At 37.4% G+C, this 13,050-nt stretch overlaps 1 protein-coding gene across 1 annotated transcript; it reads left to right on the top strand.

Annotated features, from left to right (window-relative positions):
* The first annotated feature begins 341 nt into the window (after positions 1–341).
* MMGT1 (membrane magnesium transporter 1) lies at positions 342–11,783 on the top strand. The gene is made up of 4 exons (XM_082864043.1): positions 342–462; positions 4,237–4,289; positions 6,626–6,729; positions 8,335–11,783. The coding sequence occupies exons 1-4, from the start codon at positions 384–386 to the stop codon at positions 8,492–8,494; spliced, it is 396 nt and encodes a 131-aa protein (XP_082720169.1). The 5' UTR covers positions 342–383; the 3' UTR covers positions 8,495–11,783.
* The last annotated feature ends 1,267 nt before the right edge of the window (positions 11,784–13,050 follow it).

Raw genomic sequence — 13,050 nt, 5'->3', positions numbered from 1 at the left:
CCGCCCGGAACTCTCCACAGGCCCCGCCCCCTGCCCCGCGGCCCGCGTTCATTTGCTGGCGCCCTTCCACTCCACTTCCCCATTGATCCGCTTGCGCCTCTTCTTTTACGCCGTCCGCTCAGCTCCGCCCCTCGCAAAGCGGCAGCGCGGCGGAGGCCCTGCCCCTCGGTACTCGCGGACTGTTTTCCGTGTCGCTTCCCCTTCTTCCCGGCATCCCCGTTTCCGCTTTCTCACGGCTCTTTGGTTTTCCCACCTCTCAGGCGCTTCGCGCCCAGGGGTTCACTGACGTCATCTCTCTGCGCTGCGCGGACACCCGCCGGTGGAGGAAGGAATAGCTCCGCCGCCCTTCGCTTCTTTTGTTGGGCTGCTACTCCTCCGGAGTCATGGCGCCGTCGCTGTGGAAGGGGCTGGTGGGCATCGGCCTCTTTGCCCTAGCCCACGCGGCCTTTTCCGCTGCGCAGCGTAAGTGCCTGAGGGACGGCGATCGCTTCCGTGCGGGACTCCGGGGGCGGCGTGTGGGCGCACCCTTGAGGGAGTGTAGGACCGCGTGTCCCGGGAACGGTCATTTGAGACCTTAGAGTTTGGGGTGGCTGTGAGAAGCAGTGCGGGGCTCCCCGGTGGAAGGCTTGGAGTCTGAGTTTGAGAAGAGTGGGGCACCTGGGGTTGCAGCAGGGTTGGAAGTGGGTGTTGGGGAGAGGGCTCAGTACGGGACCGGTGGGCTGCAGGGTAGGCAGAGAGGGGATCTATCCGGGAATCCGGGACAAGTGATGTCAGATCCAGCCCGGGGCTGGCAAAGTTTCAGATCGAGGACCTCGGATGCTCATGGTCCCATGACAACTAGGTGGACAACGTCTTGGGCACTCCTGGGTTGTCCAGGCGGACTGACAAGTTAAATGACCATTTGCCTCAGGGAGGCACTGTGATGCGGGGCAAAGAGCACTGGACTGAGGGGCTGGTTCTTAAAAATTTGCTTTACCGCTAAATCTGTGACCTTGGGCACATCATGTCCCTTCTCTGAGGCTTCACTGAGGTGGATTTTAATTCTTGCACTTTCTATGTCAGAGAGTGATTGGGAAGTTTAAATGAAAAAAAACAAAAGTGCTTTATCACACATATACAATTGTATTGTCAAGAGGAAAGTTGGAGTCCAGCAGAGGATGCAGTGCAGTGAGACAGCTGATCTGTTTTGAGGTCTACCTTCTCTCCGAGACCAGGAGTTAGCAAACTCTGGCATGTGGGCCAAATGCAACCTCCCTCCTGTTTTTGCCATGAGCTAAGAATGTTTTTAGATTTTTAATTTGTTGGGGGAAAAAAGCAATATAATTTTATGATCCATGACAATTATATAAAATCCAAGTTTCAGTGTCCATCAGTGAAGTTTTATTGGCACACACCCATGCCCATTCGTTTAGGTATTGTCTGGCTGCTTTCTAAGGGCAAAGTTGAGTAGTTACAATGGAGATAGTAAGGCCTGCAAAGGCTAAAATATTTATTATCTGGCCCTTTACAGGAAAAGTTTGCTGAGCTCTTTCCTAACCTATAGAGCCCATAAGGGCAGGGACAATGTGTATTTTGTTCATTGCTGTAATGTCAGTGCCCAGCACAATGTTCCCAACTAGGTACTCAATAAATTTGTTGAATGAAGGAAAGAAATTCAGAGTTGAACTTTATTTGCTACATTACTTTCCATCTTCAGGAATAAAGTAGCAAATGAAATGTGAATTCCTCAAAGCTCCAATTGTTTTCAAGATAAAACGTTTTGTTCTATTTATTGTACATAATTAAATGATCCAATTATTAAAATTACTCTTTACATACAGGTATTATGACAACATTTGTCTGGCAGAAATTCAGCTTTATTTTTTTTTAATTTATTTTGAAATTTTAGATTTACAGAAAGGTTGCGAAGATAGTATGGAAAGTTACTGTATACCCCTCACTCAGTTTCCCCCATTGGTAACACTTTACATTACTATGTTATAATGTAACAACTAGGAAACTGACATTGGTATACTACTATTAAGTAAAGTCTAGCTTTTATTTGGATTTCACCAGTTTTCCCATTAATGTCTTCTTTCTATTCCAGGAATCAATCCAGGATATCATATTACATTTAGTTGTCATGTTTCCTCAGGCTCCTCTTTCTGTGACAGTTTCTCCAAAGCTCCAATCTTGAATGACAACAATAATAATAGCTAACATTTATTAAGTGCTTACCATGTGCCAGGCACTGAACTAAGCATTTTACGTGTATTATGTAATTCAATACTACCAAAAACCCTGGAAGGTAGATATTATTGTTATTATCGTCTTTGAAAGATGAAGAAATTGAGACATACTGCTAGGAAACTTGTGCAAAATTACAGAGATGATAAATGGTGGGGCTGGGTTTCAAAGACAAGCAGTTGGATTCTAGAGCCTGTGTGCTACACTGCTTGGTAAAATTCAGTCTTGAGTAATTGCTTGAAATTGCGCTGTGCTTAGGTGCTAGAAGGTGCAGTGATGTCCTGAGGGAGTTCAAAGTCAAGTGGAGAAAGAAGTGCATCAAGCAACAATCACCATAAAGTAATATAGATGCTATGCTAAAAGTATGTAAAAATACATGGAGATGGGAGTAGTCATTTTTCAGGGGGTGGGGGGAGGGGTTAAGAAAGGTACCTAGAGTCTGGCTGATCAAGTGTGGTCTTTAGCCCAGCATCTTGGAAATCATCTGGGAGCTGGTCAGAAATGCAGAAATTCAGACACCCCCACCCCAGATCTATGGAATCAAATCTGCTTTTTAATAAGATCCCCAGGTGATTTGTATGTACATTCATTTTAGAATAGCTTCCCTAGAGGAGATTAGGATACAGTGGTACTGCATCATTTTCTACAATAGACTTCAGCTGTAAAATCTTACTGTCCTAGAGCAAGGAGATAGATGACTGAAGTCCAACCCCTTCATTTTACAGATGAGGAAATGCCCTGCTAAAGCTGGAGTTAGAGTCAGATTAGGCTTCATGCAAAGAAGAAAGGTAGCTGGGAATTGAACAGGCAGTAGGAAGTTAGCCAAAACCTATTTGGGTATTGGTTTGATTTTTCTTTTACACCTGTCCTTATGATGAAACCTGTGAGATAAAGCTTCAGAAATGTCTCTAAACACATTCTCTTTTAAGAGTCAGTGCATGCTTACTCACAATAATTTGAGGTTTTAAGCATGTTATTAAGTAGGGATTGTGCAAGATTCCTCTAGAATTAGGATTTTGTGTTTTTATGTGAGGTGAGCATGCCTTGTGGCATTTGTCACTGCAGTGGGACCTCTTTATAATCCTCATGTTGGAAAGAGACCAATATTTACCTTTGAGGCTAATTGTGTCCTGTCAGATTGTGGCAGCAGGTAGCACCCTGGGGTGCTGTGCCATGCTGGTCTTTGCCGTGACAAACTTCGTTATGGCAGAGCTTCTAGCCTGTGTCTCATTTGATCCTCATATTCCCAATTTACAGTTGCAGAAATTTAGGCAGTGAAAAGATAGATACTGTATTTTTTTGATTCTCAGGCACATTCCACCTCCCACTCCTACATTTTAACACTCTGAAATTGAGATACATGTTACAATCCACGAGGGTGTCTTACATTGAATGAGATTACGATAAATTGAAGAGCTGGTATTATGATCTCGGCTTTTCAGCTTCCAAATCCTGATCCTTTTCCTTCATACCTTGCTGCCTCCTGAGGCTAAGGCAGTAGCAGAATTATAATTAAATAATATAAGCAGCAATTGATGTCCCGGAATTTCTCCTATTCCAACACCCCCCAGCATATTGTCTCAGGAAAAACATTTCCATAACAATATTACTTTGTCCATATTATGTGATGGTGGTGCTATTTCAGAGTTGAGATTTTTTGTAGACTTAATTTTTAAATAATTGTGATTTCTTTGACCAGTTAGTGAAAGAATTTCAGAGAATTCTAGTTTTCCTGTAGTAATGAAAGAAAAATTATGTTTAGGTATTTCTTCCTCATATTTGCTCACTTTTCACTCTTCTCCTGTTTTATAAGGTGACAAAGCAGGTCATGATGGGAATAAAGTAGTTCAAGATCAGACTGACTGCCTTAGAAGATAGAGGTTTTTGAGGAATCCGAGATTAGCATTACTTTTTGTAGCACATGTCAGTTGCTTCTTTGGTATATAGATTTGCTTGCATTTTAAGAAAAATGGGCTACAATTTCTTTAATGGTATGCTTCTGGTTTATAGATCGTTCTTATATGCGATTAACAGAAAAAGAAGATGAATCACTGCCAATAGATGTAAGTTGGTCATTTATGTTCCATTAAAATATATATAACTGAATCACTTTGCCATATACCTAAAACTAACACAATATTGTAAATCAACTATACTTCAATAAAAAATATATATGTATATATATTTTAAAAATCAGCCACATAGCTTAACATACATTTTAAATTTGTTTTGGTTTTTTATTCTCTTAATTTTCCAGAGATGAAATAGCATATCTGTTATCTACATTTTGTCACTCATTATAAAACCCAAAGATTTGGAAACAAAAGATTTCTGTTTGGTTTCTAGAACTTAGTTTATTTTTTTGGCCATGCCGCGCAGCTTGCAGGATCTCAGTTCCCTGACCAGGGGTCCAACCCGGGCCCCCTGCAGTGGAAGTGTAGAGTCCTAACCACTGGACAGCCAGGGAACTCCCTAGAACTTAGTTTATAATAGTCTTTCTAGAAGTTGCTCTGTCTGTAGTCTGAGATGGACTTAAGTTGATTATTTGACTTTATTTTTTTTTTGGAAAATTCCTTTTATACATAAAGTTTAAAAACAAGTAAAACTAACAAAACATTGTTTAGGGACAGATACATAGGTGGTAAAACTAAAGAAAAATAGGAAGTGCTTTTTTTTAAAGCTGAAATAATATGTGAACTTCACTCACAGTTTTTTATCTTTATTGGATTTTTGTTTTGTTTTTTTGCCTGCGCCGTGTGGCTTGCGGGATCTTAGTTCCCCGACCAGGGATTGAACCCGTACCCCCTGCAGTGGAAGCATAGAGTCCTAGCCACTGGACTGCCGGGGAATTTCCCCTCCCCCCTTTTTAAAATCTTTATTAGATTTTAAAGAACAAAAGTAGTAAGTTCTTTGTAATAGAATCAACCAGTAAGTGTCAAAAATAAAACTGACCCCATACAATTAAAAAAAAAAAAAAACTGACCCCGTTGCTCACAATTCTACCTCTACTCCCAACAGTTTGGAGTATATCAGTAGTTTAGTTTTCTTCTATGCATAAACAACATTATCTTTGTGGATGTATAGTTTTACATAATCAAAACACAGAGTGTTTCTTTTAAAAAAGTTATGTGTATATATGTATACTTTCATAACTAGCTTTTTATTACTTAACAATTTATCTTGACGTATTTTCATGACAACTCATAGATTTACCACATCCTTGTTAATGATGCCTATGATTGCATTGTATGAAATGGGTCTTGCTACACTGGTGGTGGGGATGTAAACCAGTATAACAGATGACATTAGATTTTAGTTTAGAAAGAGTAATAGCTTGTGGCTAATTTTGACTTTAATTGTCATAATTAAAGACATGGTGGATGTGGCTATTAACTCATTCTCCCATCACCTTTGTTTTGTGGTAGATGCGTGCATACACACACACATATACACACTCATTTATATCTGTTTAAAATAACTTTCTTCTGTTTACAAATGGGAAAATTTGAAAAATACAGAAAATCACAATCAAGAAAATAAAATATGCCTGTAATCCCATGTTGGTTAATATCAAACATTGCAAGTTTTTGCTTGCAGAACCTCTTTGGAAAGCAGTTTCGTATTACCTAATAAAGTTGAATTTGTGTATACTCTACACCAGTGGTTGCACTCCCGTGTGCCAGGAGACATACACAAAGATATCCATCCTGATGTTGTAGAAGTCACAGACAGGAAACAGCCCACATAGCCATCAACAGTAGAATGTATAAATTGTGGGATTTTCATGTAATGAAATACAATGAAAATGAATGGACTACAACTATGTACTTCAACAGGGAGGAATCTCACCAAAAAAAAAAGCTCAAATGGGCAAAAGTAAGCAGTGTATGTATTAGAGGTACATACAGAGCTGGTAAAATTATAAATAAAAGCAAGGAACTGATTAATAAATAATTGGGGACAATAGTTAACTGGGAGGGAGGGTGAAGGATATAATTGGAGAGGGGTACCTGGGCCTTGAAAGGTACTGGTAATGTTCTATTTCTTAAGCTAGGTGGTGGCTGAGGGGTGTTCTTTTTATACTCTGTGATATTTAACAATAATACATTAAAACATTCATAGTTGCTCTTAGAAGCTGGTAATAGTTGATAACTGAGTTCTGAATGGCTTGGTACCTGTTTTTGCTATTTGCGCAAAACCCAGAAGTATCTTTGCAGCCGATTCACAGAACTTATAGAAGATACTGTTTTGTCTGAGTCCAAATCATTTAAAGTGAGACTCCTTGATAGGATCTAGAAGAAATACCTGTTAAGAGGCTAGAAAGAGATGGAGAGAAAATTGTAAATTTTTATAATAATATTTGTATGTTGTTTAGTAATTTCAATCTTTATACTCACAGATAGTTCTTCAGACACTTCTGGCCTTTGCAGTTACCTGTTATGGTATAGTTCATATTGCAGGGGAGTTTAAAGACATGGATGCCACTTCAGAACTAAAAAATAAGTAAGTCTTTTCCTTTTCATAGGCATTTAATTTCATGGGGGTTTTGCTTCATTTACATAATTTAAAATCTATGTTTTTTATGGTACATAAAAGTCGGTTTTGTTTTTACATTTCGATTATGCAGTTTGTATGAGTAACGAGGTAAAAAAATTGAGGCAGTGTTTGATGTGACAGGAAAAATGGAAGTTGAATGACAGATTATTGACATTAGAATAAGATGTTATGTTATGGTTTCTTAAATTACTTGTTGACTGGTTGGATAGATAGGTGGATGGAAACAGATATATAGGAAGATATTCCCTCAGGAATTTTTTCCTTCTTTCTTCCCCACCCGCCTTGCTTCCCCCTCTCCTTCCTCCCTCCCTTCCCTCCCTTCCCTTTTCCTCTTCTTATCCTCTTGACCCAGCTTAATCTTTGGAAGATTAAGAGGTTTTCTGTTTCCTCTATCACTTGAACCTAGTCTGTGACATAAACTCTGCTCTTAGGCCCTTTTCTATCCTTGGACTAAAGTATATTTGTTATTCTGCTTTCTTTTTTTCTCCTATACTACTTCTAAGCTATTTTCATGAGCTTTGCTTGCTTTTCTTTTCTGTATTTCTGAATTGCATAAAATCATCCTTTAGCTTTATTCAATTCCGTCTCTGGACTTTACCCACCTTCTTGATCCTAGAAATTTTAACACAGTATTTCCTTAGAAGAATTCACAATAAACATTTATGTGTTAGAGGAAGTTCATCCCCTTTTTACTTTTACTTTTTAATTTACATTTTAAATAGTCACATCTCAGGCTTCCCATTTTATGTTGGGGTATGCTTGGATTTTCAGGTGGGCTGACTTTGAGATTTGAGTTTTTATCAAAAGAAAAGTTCTCTTTCCTTCCAGGAAATTAATATTTAAAAACAAACCAATACCAAAAGCCATACACTTAGGTGTTTGTGAACTTTTTTTAGACTGCATATATCTCACTGGAAAGATGAAAGGATACTCCACTATCACTACCCACTACAGTTCTTACAAAGAGTCTACCAAGAATCACAGGCAAGGGGCTTAGAAAGAAAGAAGTAAAACAGAATGGCATTAAGTAGGTGGTAGCAAAATACATGAATTTAGTAGGTGGTAGCAAAATATACGAGTTTGGACAACAGCAGGTACAGAAGGGCCAAAAGGAATTTTCCGTTGTACTTGATTCTTGGAAGACAGATCTGTACAATTATCAGATGGCTTGAATAGTGAGGGCCAGGTGAGAATAATCAAAGTTATAATCTATGTACTGTTTTTTTTTTAAGGACTATTTGGCATGGGCTAGTGTTAGATTTATAGAGGTGATTAAAGTTGAGCGATTATTTGTGTTTTCATAGGCATCTTGGAAGGAATGCCTGAATTAAAAAATTTGAGGGTTTTATGTTGCATTTCCGGGTTTCTTATTTTCCTTGTACAGGAAGAAAGTGAGGTACAGTATGTTTACCAATTATAGTCTGATTTTATGGATTTAAACTTAGTTAAAACTATAATCCATAGCAAATTCATAATTTATTAGAAGCCTGCTTATTTTCAAATAAGCTTTTATAAAGGTTTATCTAAAATTGATGCTTTTTTTCTTTTAAGGACATTTGACACATTAAGGAATCACCCATCATTTTATGTATTTAATCATCGCGGTCGAGTACTGTTCCGGCCTTCGGATACAACAAATTCTTCAAACCAAGATGCATTGTCCTCTAACACATCATTGAAGTTACGAAAACTTGAATCACTGCGTCGTTAAGATTTTTACCAATTATAATAACAGAATAGGACAGGACACAGAGCTGGAATATTGGAGTTTGGGGTACAAAACACTCCCCCCCATCAGTATTTATATTGATCTTTCAGACCTAATTGAAAAAGTCTATGACCCTTGTTTATACACTGTTAATCAAATCATTAATGCAATATAAGTTATCTGTGAAATGAGTCTTTGATCTTTCATAGAGAGAGAATTCTTTTTTCATCTAAAACAAATTCACATGTTTTGTAAAAGTCACTGTTTTGAACACATTTCTTTGAAAAATGATGGTTTTGTAATTATTTATTTTCTTAGATTTCTTTTCTTTTGCACTACAGTTTTTAGGATCCTTTTGGAGATAGTGTGACTACTGCATTTTGCAGCGTGAATGATAGTAAAATGGTCTTAAGTTCTTAACAACAAATGGACTTCTCTAAAGAGACCAAAATGGTGACTTATCAGTTTTTCTTATGCCCCCTAAAAAGTGGCTCTGCTTCAGCAGATACTTGCCAGTTTTTAATTTACCCATTACTTCTCACCCTACCCCGCTCCCATATACCTCCTAACATCAGTCTTGTTTCATCCCTTCTCTGGGGTTCTGTGTGCAGCGAGCAATTTTTGTGTCATAAATCCTTTGTCGTAACAGATATACTTAACGAACTCAGCTTGCTGTAAAGCTACTTGTGTTCTCTTCATTTATTGGTAAAAAATGTCCCGAATTGATCATGTAGTGTAAGAATAGTTGAAGATAGACCAAAAAGACCATCCATGAATTAATTATCCTGCCTGTGTAGAATAATAGTAATCACGGAGGAAAACTGATTACTTGTCATTAGCCAGTTTAACTTATTCAAAATCTGTTATTTTATTGCATACTAATGAATTACTAAAAATAAAGGAAACCTCATTAAAGGTAGACTTCAACAGAATTGGGCCAAATATGTTTTAAATATTTGGAACTCATGTCTTTAAAAATAATTAAGGTCATTGAAGAAATTGTTTCATAGCTTCTGATTTGTTTTCCATCTTCATTGTATGTTGCTGAAGGTGAGGATGAGGGTACAGAGAAGAATTTTTTTAGAAACAATAATTTCAGTTTTAGGGGAATTTGGCTAGCTCTTTGATCTGCAGGAAGCTTAACATTTCTACATTTCTTCGTAGAAAACATTGCTTTTGTTGAATCATACAGGTATGGAAACATTGCTTTTGTTGAATTGTATAGGTATAAAGGGAATAACTGTATGCAGATTTGAAAAGGAAATGTGCTTTAGGCAAGAGTCATGAGATGTCCTTATCCTTGAAGGCATTTTTTCCTATTAGTAATGAACCTCAGCTCTTCTCTTCTGCCTGGTAACACAGCCTGAAGTACAAGATTATTTTGTCATCGGGTTTTTATTCATTGTTTAATTTTGTTTTGCCAACCCAATCTGTCTGTGGAACACTGACTCTGCTCTCTAAGGAGAACAAAGTTAGAAATCTGTTGAAAACCTAAAATAATTTAGAAATGAGTTTAAAATGTGAAGTCAGGGGTTAAAGTGGTTGTATTTAAATCAGAACAGTGTATGAGAAACAAGCTCCTTACATCAGGCCTGTGTACCGTTTCCTCAGGTATGACTTGATTCGCAAGAGCGTCTTATTTTCTTCTCTTTGGGGGCCTGTCTTCCTTTCCTAATATGTTTTAATAATAACTTTACTGAGATATAATTCACATACCTTACCATTCACCCATTTAAAGGGTACAATTCACTGGTGTAATATATTCATGAAGTTGTGCAACCATGATCGCAGTGAATTTGAGAACATTGCCATCAGCCCAGAAAGAAACCCTGTGCCCTTTAGCGGTTACCTGTCTTTTTCCCCCAATGCCTCCCAGCCACTAATCTACTTTCTGTCTCTGTAGATGTGTCTATTCTGGTCACTTAATATGAATGGATTCCTGCAGTATCTGGGCTTTCATGACTGGCTTCCCAAATATGGTTTTGTTCTATGTGGAGTGAGAACTTCTCCTCTTGAGAACTGATTGCTGTAAAAGGAAGTGGTTTGTAAAAATCAGTAGATGTAAGGAGGGAGGGTCACATACCTAACAGGTTTCTCAGTCCGTCTTATGCTGAATAGTTTTTTCTCAGAACCAAGCATTCATGATATGTTACTACTTATAATATTTTTGTCTAGTCTCTAGAATGGGTATTGATATGGATAGCCCAGTCAGGAAAGTCCTGCTAAATATGATGCCAAATAACGTGGCAAATAATTGACATAGCAGTCTTCAGTTGTGTCTAATTTTGCTAGGAGCTTGTATACCTCTGGTCAGGTGAGCTTCCCAAATTTTTTCTTTAATTTCCTCCGATGAATTTATGCTGTCTTTTAAAAGTAGGTACCATAGGATTTGGGTGATTTGGGTGCTTCATAACAGCGCTAAATGGATTAAGTTCAGAATTCTATTTATACTACTATGAGGCAGTACTAAGGTAGCCAAAAATGTAGTCACGCGAGCTAGTTAAGCCTGCAGTTGACTGTGATTTCAGTGACATTCAGAAGTGTGTACTGTTGAAGGCTCTCTAGAATATCGGAAGACTTAATGACCAGGGAACCAGCCAAATGCTATGGCCCTAGTGGGCCAGCTGCAGAAAATGCAGATTGGTGAATTAGAGACTGTGATGCTCTGTAACTCCCTAATGATTGTTTTCTAAGCACTGTGGCTTATTTTTGAGTGGCATGACAGCATCCCCCTGGTTGTATGTGGCCTGTTTCCATGATGTACTGAGTAGTGTTGTTTGTTGTGAGCATCGATGCCTGTAACACCAAGCTAAACACAGTCTTTTGGATATGTTTCCTCTCTTTAAATGACCTTGCCCTGTCCAATAAATAAATGATTGTCTCACCCTGTTTTTGGTAGTGGTTTTTTTTTGTTTTGTTTTGTTTGTTTGTTTGTTCGTTTTACTTTTAATCTCATTTTCTTCTGTTTCTCTGTCCCCAGAAAAACGTAAGATCTAATTTTAATGACTGTATTTTTTCCAGTGTGATGCTGTTTTACTAAATTCAGTGGATACTTTACTTTTCATTGTACATGTAAAGTCTTACTGCAATTTTATGTTTTTTTAGAGTTGAAATAGAATGTGTAATCTCATTTATATTTATATTTATGAATTATCGAATGCCCTTTGGAGTATAAGAATATTGGTCTTTGAGTAGCAGTGTCTAATCATTCCAGCACAAATGTGTTGTATAGCCAAACTGCCATGACAAAATGGGAATTTATACTTAACAGGAAATCATTATGATTAAAGCATCAGGGGACAAATCTAAAGTTTAATGGAAATCCAAGAGGAAGTTCTGGTTCGCAAAGCTTGGCGTTTATCTGCAGTATTTTGAAAGATAGCACTACCAGTATTCAAATCTACACAGGAATATCTCAAACTAACCTACTAATCAAGTATTCTTTTAAAAGGAAAAAAAGAAAGATAATATATGCACATGGCAAAAACCCCAGATGGTACGGAAAGGCATGAGGTTAAAACCTGCTCCCTTCCCTCTTCCTAATACCTCTCTCCAAAGGTCACCAGCTTTAAGTGTCTTGTATATTCTTTCAGGAAAAACGTTATTTGCCAGCAAATATATACTTAAAAAGTTTTTACGTTAATGGAATCAGACTGTATACACTCTTCTGTACCTTGCTTTTTTTGCTACCTGTGTCTTATAAGATCTTTCTGTATCAGTATGTACAGAAATACCTCATTCTTTTTAATGACTATGTGGTATTCTAATATATGATGTGTAATAAATGTTAAAACATTTATGGGCTTTCAGGTTGTTGGCAATGTTTTACTATTGCTAAACCATATTGCAGTGAACTTACTTGTACATATAATGAGATTAAACTAACAAGGTTACTTCCTAGCAATAGAATTGCTGGGTCAAAGGATAGTTTTCATTTTCAGGTCAGTAGTTGTTGCCAAACTGATCTCCAGAAATCTTTGCCCAATTATGCTTCCACATATAATGTATAAGAATAATTATTTATGAGGCTTTTGCCAATACTGGGCCCTCAACTTTTTAAAATTTGATCATCTGAAAGTGAATAAATGGTATTTTGCATCTTAATGAAGTTATAATGCATTTTAACGAAGGAGATGGAACACATTTTCATGTTTATTGGTTACTTATATTTCATTTCCTGTGAACTGTGTGGTCATGTTCTGTTTTCTATTAGATGATTTGTTTTTTATTAGTTTGTATGAGCTCTTTGTAAGCTAAGAAAATTGGTCCATTGTCATATGTTTAATAATATTTTCCTGAGTTTTATTTATTTATGTAGTTAAACTTATCAGTCTTTATGGCTTCTGGGATTTGTGCCTTGCTTTAGAAAGGCCTTCTTTACATTTAAGAATAAATTTAATGTATTTTTCCAGTACTTTTAAGTTTTTTTTTTAACCTTTAAATCTTTGCTTCATTTGGAATTTATTTAGGTGGAAGGAGTGAGGTAAGAATTCAAGATTTTTCTCTTCCAAATAGCTATCTGGTTATCCCAACCCTATTTGTTGACTTTTTTCCACATT

This window comes from Leucopleurus acutus (genome assembly GCF_964270905.1).
Source record: "Leucopleurus acutus genome assembly, chromosome: X".
Classification (NCBI taxonomy): Eukaryota; Metazoa; Chordata; class Mammalia; order Artiodactyla; family Delphinidae; genus Leucopleurus; species Leucopleurus acutus.
Note: the sequence above shows the minus strand (reverse complement) of the source record. Positions and strands in the feature narration are given on the sequence as shown.

Excerpts from the sequence above, each read along its gene's own strand:
- MMGT1 (XM_082864043.1), top strand. The coding sequence starts at position 384 with ATGGCGCCGTCGCTGTGGAAGGGGCTGGTGGGCATCGGCCTCTTTGCC. Across the intron at positions 463-4,236 it reads GGCCTTTTCCGCTGCGCAGC|ATCGTTCTTATATGCGATTA; the intron begins GTAAGTGCCTGA and ends TCTGGTTTATAG. Across the intron at positions 6,730-8,334 it reads ACTTCAGAACTAAAAAATAA|GACATTTGACACATTAAGGA; the intron begins GTAAGTCTTTTC and ends TTTTCTTTTAAG.